A 14,464-nucleotide genomic window follows, 5' to 3' on the forward strand; every position below is an offset into this window, starting at 1 on the left:
TTAGAGTTGCAAAAATGATAATGTTTATTAAATTGTTCTATTGTGAGACAAAACTAACATATTTAAGACATATTGTGTTTTTTTTATTCAACATTGAAATAAACATTGCAGAACAAGTGTCGATATTGCCTGTATTCGTCCATATCCGCACTTTTCGGTAATATCCGCGGATATAAGTATTATACGCATTTCAGACGGACCGCTTTTTACCCGATACCTACTTGAATGGGAGACAACTCCCTTAGTTACGAAAATCCCGAATATTGCCGTTCATATCTATGTTTTGGGCGTCTTTGTTTAAATTATCCTTTTTCCTTAATCAAACTGTATAACTGTAGCTCTATAACAATTGCATATATACATATAACGATATGTCACTCTCTCCCCCCTCCAAACGAACTTGTAAACATTGAATGTGTTTGAACTCTCCATTTAATAGTTCCCCTTTGTATCTTGTATTATAGTAACAATACCTAACACTACTATTAGCTGTTCACATTATGGATTATATAACTGATCCCAACTTGAACCGGACAATATTGTTAGAACTGGTTTTGTTGTGTTGCCCTTATTGTATACCGTGTATACTTGGGTGTAAATAAAGAGTTGTTCTGTTCTGTTCTGCTTGGAACTGGCCATTCCTGCGCAAACATTGATCATGTGTCAAAGACAACATATTGTCAACAAGATATAGAATCGTCATGGCGCATTTCCAAATATTTGTTTATTTTTTATTCTTGCCACATACGAACACCTTAAGTCGCCACATTCATGTATGTTATTTTTGGGTGACAATGTGTTTATAGTCTGATTTCGATACACATGTAGATCTTCAATCGACTTCACATTTACCCCCTGATCACTGGGTCATAATTCGTCCGTTAACATTCGGCGCAGTATGCAGCCACGGCATATTGGCTTAGTTCCCTCACAGGTACACATTTATACACCTGGGTAGAGAGGTGTGGGATAAATTTCTTGCTCAGGAAAATTCCAATGGTCAGGGCGGGATTCGAACCAGGGACCTCTCGATCTCTAAGCCAGCGTCCTACCATTAGACCACAGTTGATAAACAAAATTCTTTACGCGTGTAACATATATTTCTTTAAAACAAATTAACGCTTTCAATTATGCGAAAAATAGTGTTTAAGACGCGGTAACCAGCATAATTATAATTGCTTATATACAATTTACTTAACGAAAACAAACACTATTAATCAATGTGGATTCATGTTAAGTGTCCGCAATGAATAAAAACTTAATGACATTAGTAATATTGCCGTTTAGTGTTCACGTGACTTGGCGATCTCTAACGACTTCTCTTTATTTCAGAGGTTAAGTTTTACTTTTTCTTCCTTAGCCGTTTGCTTTTCCGTTCTGGGGTGGCATGTCGCTTCTTTGTGTTCCATGTTTTTTTCTAACCCCTTTCACTTTATCATGAGTCAAAACTTTTGCTTTCTGAAATCTCCGTTTTGTTGGCTTCATTGTTTCTACCTTGAAAAAAGTGTGATAGAAGGATTGACAAATTATTTAACAGCATGCCTACCGACCGGGTGTTCATGGGTTAGATCTTGAGCGTTCTTTAGATTTCCCCCAAAGACACCAAGTACTGGTTCTAGGCCCAGGAGACGGATTCAAGAACGTTTCAATAAGCCTGACTGAGGCTTTCGATGCAATCGAGCTAAAATTAATAGGTTTAAACTAACAGCATGTGGAGGTCTTATACAACGAATTTTAAAAACAAATCTATGACATCAAAATTAACATTAGTCTTGTTTCACGTAATATTTAAAAACTAATCAGATTTTAACAAAACGTAAATCATCATACTTGCTTAAACCTTTTGATAATGTTTTTTTTCCAAAAAGAGGGAATGTGTAGTAAAACCTGGGTCCCGAGGTTACTGCCACTATCATTTCAAAAATTACAAAATGAATTACAATCTTGACAGCGTGTTCAGCATGTTTCTCGTCGATGCTTGATTATAAAAAAAATTGCAAAATATTTTAAGTGACAGTACAAACACGTCGCAATCGTTGTCCGAAAATCCTGATTCCAGCTTAAACTGGTTTGTTTAGCCACTCGCCATACGTCAGAAAGTGCGTAACAAGTTGAATGAAAAATGATCAAAAGCAAAATACGGAATGCTGGTCTCGTTTTAAATTATAGTAATTTAACATTATAGGAATTTATATTATTATCAGCGGGCCGATAAAAGATGTCCGGCCTGACTCTATGGTATAGTATTGTCCAAATTAGCATAGCTCTAGTAATATAGACGCGTGTTTTAAGTATACGCAGCATGGCTAGAGTCTACCGCGGCATGCTCACCCGGAAATTTATGATGTCGCCGTTGCGTAGTGGATATGATGTCCGCCTAGCGAACGGTTGTTCACGGCTCGATCACCACTGTGGGAGCGGTCTTTAGAAACAAAGCACTAATTCTACCAAGGAAATGGACGCGAGAGCGCTTCAATAAGCCATAGGCTTTGTATGGAATCGAGCTAAAATGAGTATGGCTAAATATAACCAATTTTACACAGAACACATGTCCCATTTGTACGTAGAAGAATATGTATTTGGTATTTAATCCTTAACATTTTATATAAAAATAGGTTTTAAATGAAAGGAAATTTATCTATAAACTTTGTTCTAATATTGTCTAGGTTTAATACGTCCCAACAGATTCCAAAGGGTATTACATTACGCTAGTTAAGAACAATGTGTGTGTTGAACGAAAAAGTCCGTTTATCTTTTATGCAAAAACATGACCGCACCATATAGTGCCTATTCAGATGTAGCATTCTACCTCTGCTAGTTGAAAAAGGTCGGTATGTTGATAAGTCTGTTAACGGAAGACTTCATATTGTGTGAGACAAGGTCAGTTGAAGACAAGAAAGTTTATTTTTGATTGAAGCCAACAAAGTGACCTTACAAGCTTATGATACTATTATCTTTGGGCCGTGCTCTGTAAAGGGGGGGGGGGGCGGGTCAATGAATGCGCGTAAATTGTCGTCCCAGATAAGCCTGTGCAGTCCGCACAGTCTAATAAGGGACGACACTTTCCGATTTTGTGGTATTTTTCATTTACAGAAAGTCTCTTATTTGCCTGTGCGGACTGCACCGGCTAATCTGGGACGAAACTTTACGCACATGCCTTCAACCCCTTTTTCACAGAGCACGACCCATTTGATAAGGACACAGCAAATAGGCGTAGGAGTTGTACTGTAACACAATAACAAAGAAAATTTTGTAGAAGACGTAATCACACGTGATTACGCGTATTGCTTACATTAGATAAAAACGAGTATACCAATGGCCAGTTATGTAAAAATTACTCTGATTTAAATTAAAAAACACAACTGTAATCACTCCACGAACTGCAATGGGTTACCATTGATATTTACGGTAACTACAGCGAGACTTAAACATTCAAAACGTATGTGTAGCAGTCCGAATAAGCTGATGTGAACTTTGGAAAAAAAACACATTACACCTTGTATAGCTCTTACTCGAAGTGGATGAGTTATGTTTTGTTTGAAGATGAACGGATATGATTGATTCCTATTTTATCCTATTTGCCTGCGAAATAAAATCCCATACACTTAAAAGCAATTTGAAACAATTCATGCACTTTGCCGACATTTAAAATGTTTTGACATTTTTTGGAACTTTTGAAAAATATCGAGAAAACAGGAACGACTCATTCTAAAGGAAGAAGTGTTCATTGTTTTTTTACGAACACGTGTTTCAAAAGCCAAAAAAGATTTGTGGAGTGGCAGAGTATAGTGTTTTATTAATTTTGTTGTATTGTATGAATTTGTGATGAAACTTACCCCTTCATTTTACATTATAAATGAAATAAAATAACAATGGATTTCGTTAAGTAATTAAAAACAAATTGAGCTATTGTTATGCAATAACATATATCGATGATGCAGTAACATACATAGATGATTCACATCGATACTTTAAGATTTCAGAAAAAACCAAGGTCACTGTTGCTAAATGAAGATTTATTTATGGGCTCCATTCAATAAATCAATAACAAATTGAGCTAATGCTAGAACCAATGTATGTAAGTGCCTTATATCAAGATCTAGTATAGGATTGCATATGGCTTTTGTGGATCATATGGAAAGGTCACTGATATTTGATATTGAAGAATTATTTGTACTCAACAACTTGAAAACAAATGAAACGCGATACATGAATTCCTTAGATTCAGTGATTGCACATGGGATGTTCGTGATAAAGAACTAGGTCACTGTTTTTTTCCCACACATTTTATTTCAAGATTGCATGCATAAACATATACAATATAAATAAGAACACAGTAGTGTTATGCAAGCAGAGACGAAAACAAAAACACATGCGATAAAATAAGTCAAAGACATTCAAGGAATATACTTTAGTATAGTGTCACTTGTTTTTTTTTTAATATTGTACACAAGCATCTGCAGGTAAAGTTTCCTGTATAAAATAAACTCTTAAGGGTGAAAATATTACTTTTGATAATATAAAGGAGCTTCAAGCAAGAATGGAGATACCATAACATTATAGTACAAGAAAAGAGTTGCTTTATGACAACAGGCATTAACAAAATACTGACGTAGTGTTAAGTAAAATAAAGGCTTCACTTTTTAAGCTACAGAAATAATGTCATTGAACACTTGGAGTATAATACAATTCATGTAATTTTGTTTTGGAAAAATGTAATATATATGTGTAATGCGCTTATGCATTATACGTATCAATGTTATCAATAGGTTTTAATTATAAGTATGAAACTTATAAAGAGTATAACATACTTTCAGGTAGAGGAAGAAACACAACATAATTACAATATATATATATATATATATATATATATATATATATATGGTTGAGAAAAAATATTAAACACCAACGAATGAATCTTTCTAAAACACTGGATCCACAACGGATGCAAGAACAGAAAGCAGTAATAATAGATTGGAGAAATATGCTGTTCAAACAGTGCTAATTACATATTGTATACATATGCCCTAGCGCTTTCGACTTTTCGTCTTCATCAGGGGCTTGTCAACACAGATATGGTTGTACATGCAATATTGGACATGACAGTGGAAAGTTCTAAAAATAGATAATTCAAAATTGATTGATCGTAACTCACCGATAAAAAAGCCACATCTGGTGCCATTTCATCCATTAAAGGTAAACATAACTGCAAAACTGCAAATGCCGTATACCTGATGACGTGCAGTATATGTAACAAGCAATATGTTGGCGAGACCAAAATGGCATTGAACATACGCATGAATCTGCATAGGTCCGACTGGAAAACTCGCAAATTCAATAGGTCTCCCGTTGCCGCACATTTCAGCGAATCGGGCCACTCGTTTGACAATATCATTCTGAATTGTATAGAAGCAAATACACAGTGGTCCGACGAGCAACGCAAGTCGCGGGAGACATATTGGATAAGGCGACTGAACACCCTTGCTCCATATGGAATAAACAAAAATGACACATAATGGAGTCTTCAAAACACATACATCATATTTAAGAGGGTTGTGTTATGGCAGATGTCAAATGTTTTCTGCGTGATTCATTGCTAAAATGAGTCTGGAGCCAGTCTATTGTAAATCACTACGAACATTCAATTAGCCTGTAACAATACGGACACGGCTCTAGGCGAGTGCACGTTTTTATCGGTGAGTTACGATCAATCAATTTTGAATTATCTATTTTAAGAACTTTCCACTGTCATGTCCAATATTGCATGTACAACCATATCTGTGTTGACAAGCCCCTGATGAAGACGAAAAGTCGAAAGCGCTAGGGCATATGTATAAAATATGTAATTAGCACTGTTTGAACAGCATATTTCTCCAATCCTCTCTCTCTCTCTCTCTCTCCTCTCTCGCTCTCTCTCTCTCTCTCTCATCTCTCTCCTCTCTCTCTCTCTCTCTCTCATCTCATCTCTCTCTCATCTCTCTCTCTCTCTCTCTCTCTCTCCTCTCTCTCTTCGTCTCTCTCTCTCCCATCCCTCGTCTCTCTCTCTCTCTCTCTTCCCCCTCTCTCTCTCTCTTCTCCTCTCGCTCTCTCTCTCTCTCTCTTCTCTCTCATCGCGCTCTCTCCTCTCATCTGTCTCTCTCCGTCTCTCGCTCATCTCTCCTTCTCGTACTCCTTCCCCTCGATCACGACTCTTCTCTCTCCTCTCTCTCTATACTATAATATATTATATATAGATTATATATATATATATAATTCTACTCAAATATGCTAAGGATCACTTTTTATTTTCACATTATCTAAAATTTAATTTAAATTGTTATTTTGCAGGTTTTGATATTAGAATATGTGTTTTTGATTTTATTATTATGTATTTATTTATAACTGATGCGTGGCGCTGGCTGAATCTAGCTAGGGGTGAACTTCAAATTAATAATACAATCAAAGAGATCCTTAGCAAATTTTGAGTAGCATATTTAAAGCGTCTATATTACCATCACTAAATTGACGAAAAACATATTTTCGATATCTATATGAGTTCGTTATTACATAATCATGTGTTCTGGCCTTTAAATCTCAGATAGTTCCTTGTTATTTATTTTTATCAAATTACCTTTTAGTTTTTTCAAAAGTATGTTTACCAAGCATCTCTTAATACATAAACAGTGTAAAACAGCAGCTCTTTTTTACACGCCTTTTTACAATACTTATCATAGCTACTTGAAATATAAAGGTTAAGAGCATTCACATATATGACAAACTTTAAATTCATGTAAAAGTCTTAAAGTTGTAAGAATTTGATAATATAGTGTATCTTATTACAAATTAACACTAGAAGTGGCGCGGCAGAGGCCGACGCGTATCCCAACGCCGCATATATGTTATATTAAAAGGCAACTTTGGGTGGAAAAGGACTATGTTTGTGGGGCCCTGGGGTGGGTAATGTGGACATGGATGGTCGAGATAGACCGTGTTTTCATAAAAGATGTCCAGTATTAATTTTAAGTCAATTGATGAATAAAGGAAGAGGTTATGTTAAAACTAAATTAAGGGTACGAAAAAAAAATTGGGTACAAAATTTTGGGTACGAAATAATTATTCCAAAAAAATTGGGTACGAAAAAAAATGGGTACGAACAAAATAAGGGTACGCAAACAATTTGGGTTCGAACAAGAAAAATTGGGAACGAAAAAAAATGGGTACGAAAAAATTATGCCAACAAAAATTTGGGTACGAAAATTAATTTGGGTACGAAACAAAAATAGTACGAACAAAATTGGGTACGAAAAAAATGGGTTCGAAAAGAATTGTGAACGCAATTGTTTATGTACTGACAAATTTGGGTACGAAAAAAAATTTAGTGACGGAAAAAATATGGTTTGAAATAAAAATTGGGTACGAAAAAATTAAGGTCCGAAAAAAAATTTGGGTACGAAACAAAATTATGGTACGAACAAATTTGGGTACGCAAAATAATTTGGGTACGAAAAAAAATGGGTACGAGAAAACATTTTTGGAACGAAAAAAAATTGGGTACGAAAACAATTGGATACGAAAGATCATGTTCGTCGCGTGCTGTTAGTAAAATGATGTTTTTTTTAACTCATTTTACCCATTTATTTACCCTTAACTTTTGACCCACGGGTCAGATCAAAATTCCAAATAGTGCACCGTCGCACATATGCTCATAGCTACCATGTGTGTAAGTTTCAAGGTTCTAGCGCTAATAGTGTAGGAGGAGATAGTGTCCATGACAGACGGACAGAAAGCGGAGATCAATACAATATCCCAACGCTTTTAAAAGCGTGGGTATAATTAATGTCTGATTTGGTTGCTTTTAATTCTACAGTACGCTCAGGTTGAATATGACTACCTTGTACGGTTCATCAACACAGAACGGATTCTTGATAGAATTGTAAGTGGATTTATTGAAACTATAAATACAACTTCCGTTATAAGAATGTGATGAAAAATCTAAATAAGGTCGTTTGTAGATGAAAGGGCAGGGTGGGAACTTGATGCGACACGTTCTGGACGCTTGTGTTAGGCCATAGTCTAATAGCGATCAATTTTTATAATACAAAGTTGATTTGATTGGGGGAGGTCTAATATCTTATCTGATACCACATTGTAACTGTCATAATCAACTTGAGATATATTCGCTGATAAGACACATTTCAACACCCAAATACATGTAATAATAAACTACATGACACCACCTGGAATAATACACAGCGCTGATAACTTGTGTCAATTCGAGATTCGCTTTTGCTGGATATTTACGAAAGTTACGAAAAATAAGACAGCAATCATTCTCTTTGTGATATAAAATTTAATCCAGATAATAATCAATAATCAAAAATGCAAAGCTGTTAAGTTTTTTATTAAACAAGCAAATTTGTCGAGTTGATATCCCCCGCCAATATACTTCTGGACACAAAAGTTTTCTGGACAGATGGACATTCGACAACGTGCATCATCCTCTTATCCATATATATACTCATACCGAGTTTCAATGAAATCCGTCAAAGCACTTCCAAGATATGGCTCCGGACACACACACACAAAAGCAATTAATTTTTCAAGATACAAAGGGCCATAACTCCGTAATTATTCAATAGTGTACAATGCCATTTGGCGTGCATCATCCTCTTATCCATATATATACTCATACCCAGTTTCAATGAAATCCGCCGAAGCACTTCCAAGATATGGCTCTGGGCACAAAAACGCATTTTTTCAAGATACAAAGGGCTATAACTTCGTTATTAACAAATGGTGTACAATGTCATTGGGTGTGCATCATCCTCTTATCCATATATATACTTATACCAGGTTTCAATTAAATCCGCCAAAGCACTTCCAAGATATGGCTCCGGAAACAAAAGTGCCGGACGGACGGAAGGACGGAAATACGGACGGACTGACAACGCAAAACAATATCCCTCCGTCTATGGCGGTGGATATTTAATACCAATAAGTATGATCCATGCACAAAACATGATCATATTATATTTTATTGTGAATATTTCAATATAACATAACAAATAATGTTAGCAAACAATATTAATTTTATTAATTATATTCTAATTTCCGTTTAAAAAATTGTCTGTATCTAGACAGTGTAGAAAACGGTCAATTATTTGGGTTAAATATCCGTATAACTAAGTTTACATAGTTATATTTTTATCCTCTCATAATTTCTTAAAAGATGAGGAAATATAATTGATAAACACACATAGTATTTTTGATACTTTAAATTTTTGTATGGTGACACAGACCATAACTTGAGTTATTTATAAGTTGAAAGGTATTTGTCCTTTTTTATAGCTGTTCAAACAACGTGTTTTTGTTACAAAACCATTGATGCGTACATGTTAATGAAAAATAGTGGATTTTAAATAATCCGTATATGTGATCTACACAAAGGCATAACAGTAATGCGTTTCCGTGTTTCTATTAATATCAATACATTTAGAATATTGTCTCGCAATTACAGAAAACATAACAAGCATGTTGAGTTATGCAATCCGGTGCGTGTAGTTCGATGTTTTGTCCGGACGCTCCATGCACCCGAAAGCAACACACTGAACTCTGACGAATAACGTTTGTCATGGAAAAAAATCAACAAACGCTTTAAATAAAACTTAATGAACAATTAACAAAATAACACGCTATTGAATTCAAATTTAACGTTAAGCGCAAAGTGTTCAAGCTCCAATCCGTAATAACAATGGACGAGTTTCCTTGTCATGCGCGTTGTGTAAAAATGACGTCACCACCAGAGTAGGTGGCAGAAATACCCGAGCGGTTAACGCAAAACAAGATCATCGTTTTTAGTATCATAATATGTTTTGCGATTGCTTTTGGTGATTCCAATCGTTTTAGAATATATACATTTATAAACTAGCATTTTTCGTAATGAAGTCGGCATTTTACATTTAATTTTAAATTATAGACGATCAACTGTATGAATATGTTTTTGCATGACCCAGATATAAATTCTAATGACTTAATGTTCCTTTCAATGAAACAATGGAAATTACATATATACCTATGTTTATATCTATGTTTTGTTCCACTGGAAGAGCTACTGCAAGTCCATGACACTGATATTATTGCTAGCATATGCTCCGACAATGATCTGGTGACTATTGGTGTTGTAGCAGACAGACACTGGGTAGCTCACTCCCTCTTTCTGTGAAGCTAGCGTTGCAATTTTCTTTCTTTCCTCATGATCCACCTGTATGACAGTGTGGGAATTGAATGTACAGACAAGGAGTTGTCCTGTAGGTGTAACGTGCACAGCTTTTGGTCCCTGTAGTTCAGGGTCTGTGAATGTGGATATCACGGTGCCATCTGTGGCCAATGTGGTGAGCGTATGCTGGGAAAAGTTGGTGACATAGATCCAGTCACCGTCAGGACTCAATGCACATTTGTAAACTACAAAGTATAAAACATTATATATATAAACTAGGGATGGAAAATTGAGTATTCACTAATTTACCTATAATTCGAATCCACAATTTTGATTTGTATGCCAAGAAACTTCAAAAAATGGTTCAGTGCAGACTGAGACGACTTTTGTTTATCAGTCATTGTTTGGACAAAAGGTGCCAACAATGTACGAGATTATTATTTACGTAAGGGAATGTATCAGGAGAGTGGTAGTGTCTTTATTGGTTATTTGTGGGATTTTTCTTTGATGTAAATAAATTTTGTTTAATCTATTTTTGTCTGAGATAATTGCCATGTTGTTGACTGTTCAGCGTTTTACAATAAGGACAACATAGATATTTTGACTTGCGTTACCTTCAAATGCCCAATCATTTAAATTGCTATATACATATATTAAATCCACTATTATCTGATCAGAATTGTGTTATTATAAAAATAATCAAGTAAATTTGCTTGAAATAAGATTCAATTATCCCTGCGTGTAAATAAAACCAACTTTTGCGCATTTTTTTTGTTTGTGTTTACATTAGAGTACAAAGAAGGAAAATAATTTTGTGAATCGAAGTTATATCCACTTTTTTACATCGTCGTAGTGTCCTGTGAAAATACAACATTATATTGGGGAGTAATTTGAATTTAGTAAAGAATTCAGATAAATGAAATTTACGGTAATATGTTTACCAGAAATATATTTTATCTTATAAAAATAAAATGTATTAAGTGAAAATGAAGAACATACTCAATAATCGTTTTCAAAATGATAACTCTATCCTTTCTTTTAAAGCTGCACATATGATAGGATTTATAGGTATTTGTGGCAGTCACGAACCGTACGTTGCTCAGGACGTTTTTAGTTATGACATTCGAATCAAAGGTTAACAAAATGAATATTTGAATATATTCGAGTAATGACAAACGAATATTCAAATATCATTTTCAGTATTCCTTCCCATGCCTATTAATAACAGATCAGCTTTTAAGATTTTCACTATTTTAAACACTCTCAAAAAAGTTCATTAGTGTTTTAAATTATGCACATTAGTGATCATATTTTATGTTAAAATAATGGTCATACATGTATTGACAGTATTGTACATATTCCATTATATTAACTTTAAAGATACCTGTTATGCCACCCCCTGTATCCTCATAAAGCATTTTGATAACATTCATTGACCACGTGTAGAGGTAGAGGGCGGTGCCAGAGGTGATATACAATTCTCTGTTATGGCAGGAAATGCCAAGAGCAGCATGCCGTAACTCAAACATAGACCTCCCAGCATGCCCACTCACCAGCTTCCCATTTTCAACAGGGATAAATTGCACCTTATTATTATCAGTTACAGCTACCATATTTTGTGTAATTTGGAAAATGTCTTGTGGATAACAATCCAAATCACAATGACTGGACACATTGTAATCCTTGTCCAACATCTTCAGTCTCTTATTATTATAATCTGCAATAATAGTCTGACCACTGGGCAGGCTGCAAATGCCCAAGATGTAGCAAGTCTGACGTTTGTCACTTAATATTTTCACATTATACTCAAACGTCCTTTTCAGAGTCAATACCTGGTCTGGATTCATCACCTTTTTGGGAGACTGCTTACTGTCTACAGTCCTCCCTAAACCAGACTGTTTAGACAGGTACTGCAAAATCTCAGTGTTTGCCTTGAATATTGTTGATGTCTGAACCTTAACTGGGTTTTCCTTCAGATATGATACGGACTCTTGTATTTTGTCCAGGCATTTCCTACCCGCTATGAACTCAATTTCAGTTTTGCTCTGATCACCAATGCCTTTTACAGCTTCACCTAGTCGATGAAGTTCATCCTTCAGTCTGCTGCAGTTGTCAACATCTTTCTTTAGAGCGGTTTGCAATTTGGTCCTAATTTCTTCCAGTTCTTTCAAAGTTGCATTTTCTAGTTTATCCAAAGCAGCATTTAATTTTTTACGCATCTCTGTAATTTCTTGAAGTCTTTCACTGTATGATCCCTCCACGGACAGGATAGTGCCCTCTTGTGTTTTCTTACACTTATTTAGTTCAGCAAGAATTGTCTGAATTTTGTTTGACATCTGCTTCATATCCACTGACAGCCTTTTGTCTAATTCGGAAATAAGAGCCAGATTTGTACATTGCCTGAAATACCAACATAAATCATAATTAAAAATTTGACATATTCAGATGAAATGAAACATTCATAGAAGTGTAAGATTGATTATATTTAAAGGCAGGTAGTGTATTGTCAAACATGTTGAGTTTAATAAAGTGTAGAGTAGTCTCAACTTAGTGAAAACCATTATCAGTTTAAGAGTGTGCATTACAAAAAAATAACTGCTCCATTGTGTAATCTTGACGTCAAATATAAAACTACCATTTTTCAAAATTCTTTAGAACAACTCTAAAAAGGCTTTACACAACTCAAATATGAAACTGTTACATTATTAAGATATTTGATTCATGCACGTGATAACAGTCTAGTTTAAAGCTCACCTGAGCACAGTGTGCTCATGGCGAGCTTATTTGAACGCCTTTCGTCTGTCGTGGGGGGGGGGCAACATTTTCCTTGTTATTACTCCATTGGCAACATTAATTGTCCAATCTTCATAAATCTTGGTTTTAACAATTGTCATAATGATATGTCGGTTTAGTTTGAAAAAGGGTCATGTGAAATGAAACCTAGGTCATTTGGTCACATTAAAGAAAACGCTTGTTAACTTTCTAAAAAAGCTCATTTTCCTGAAACATTTTCATAATATTTTTTCTTATGATCTCTTAACCAAGTTTGAAAAGAAAAGTATTGCAAAACATTAAATATTTATGTTTCACAAAGAACTTTTTTTATTCTGAACTCCACCTTATGATTATAGTCTAGTTCTTGCACGTGAGCGCCAATTTGCCTCTTTTTAAGTGCTTTCAACTACATGCGACTTTATGACCAAGTGTCACTTACCTGTGATTCAGTAAAACACAATCAGAGCAGCACAGTTGACTGTGGTCCTGGCAGAACAATTTCAGTTTCTTGTTGTGACTATCACATTTCAGAAACAATTCCACCATTGTTTTTGCTGGGGGCCATTTATTCGTTTCTCCTCTTCCATATGTCAAATGGTTTACAAATATTTGATCATGATAATGCAGGCAGTTTTTGCAAAAACACTTCAAACATGGTTCACAGAAAACGTCAGCACTTTGTATGATATTTTTACTTTCGCAAGCGCCACAAGAATACTCCTTCACTAAATCTTCACCTTTATGAGTTGAACCGACGAAAGTTGCCATTTTCAATATGTGTTGTTAACTGTTATTTGTTTAAAAAGTAAGGTATTCACTAATATTATGACTATTTGAATAAAATACAATCAATGTTATCAAAACCAGAATATGTTGCATAAACCCACACACACAGTTTTAAGTGATTGCAATAATCAATGTACTAAACTTTAAACTCGCAAATGTTTTATATTTCTGTTTAAGCCCACAACACACTTTGAATATACACGACAATCGAAGATATGAAAAGATCTTGTATGTAGGTTAACATTTCGCTGATAACAAAGGTATAAACCATTTTCTGAAAATAGGGTGAAACTTGATTGCACATAACATTTTGCTGATAATAAGGGTATAAACCATTTTCGGAAAATAGGGTAAAACTTGATTGCACATAACATTTTGCTGATACTGAGGGTATAAACCATTTTCTGAAAAAAGGGTAAAACTTTATTGCATGCATTTAATGAAAGGCAATTGTTAAAATATTTGAGTATTTAAATTCATTCAATATAAATTTTAACAAATATCTAATATTTTCATAAGACTTAAATAATTATAAAATCAAGGAAAAAGGTACAATTACACTTTGCCTAAGATTCAAACCAGTGATCTTTGGAGGCAACATCTACTACACAAACACTACAACACTCAGGCTTTAATACTTAACAGCTATATAAAACAAAAAAACTGTAAGTCATACACATGTTTCAAATTATTGATGAAATGCTTTTA

At 34.7% G+C, this 14,464-nt stretch overlaps 1 protein-coding gene across 1 annotated transcript; it reads right to left on the reverse strand.

Moving 5' to 3' along the window:
- Nucleotides 1-8,306: 8,306 nt before the first annotated feature.
- Nucleotides 8,307-13,967, reverse strand: LOC127848532 (uncharacterized). The gene is made up of 3 exons (XM_052381042.1): nt 13,410-13,967; nt 11,580-12,595; nt 8,307-10,440 (listed from the first exon to the last, which is right to left on the reverse strand). Exons 1-3 carry the CDS (start codon nt 13,736-13,738, stop codon nt 10,088-10,090), a joined length of 1,698 nt encoding a protein of 565 aa, XP_052237002.1. The 5' UTR covers nt 13,739-13,967; the 3' UTR covers nt 8,307-10,087.
- Between the last annotated feature and the right edge of the window lie 497 nt (nt 13,968-14,464).

The sequence above is a fragment of the Dreissena polymorpha genome, chromosome 10 (genome assembly GCF_020536995.1).
Source record: "Dreissena polymorpha isolate Duluth1 chromosome 10, UMN_Dpol_1.0, whole genome shotgun sequence".
Lineage (NCBI taxonomy): Eukaryota > Metazoa > Mollusca > Bivalvia > Myida > Dreissenidae > Dreissena > Dreissena polymorpha.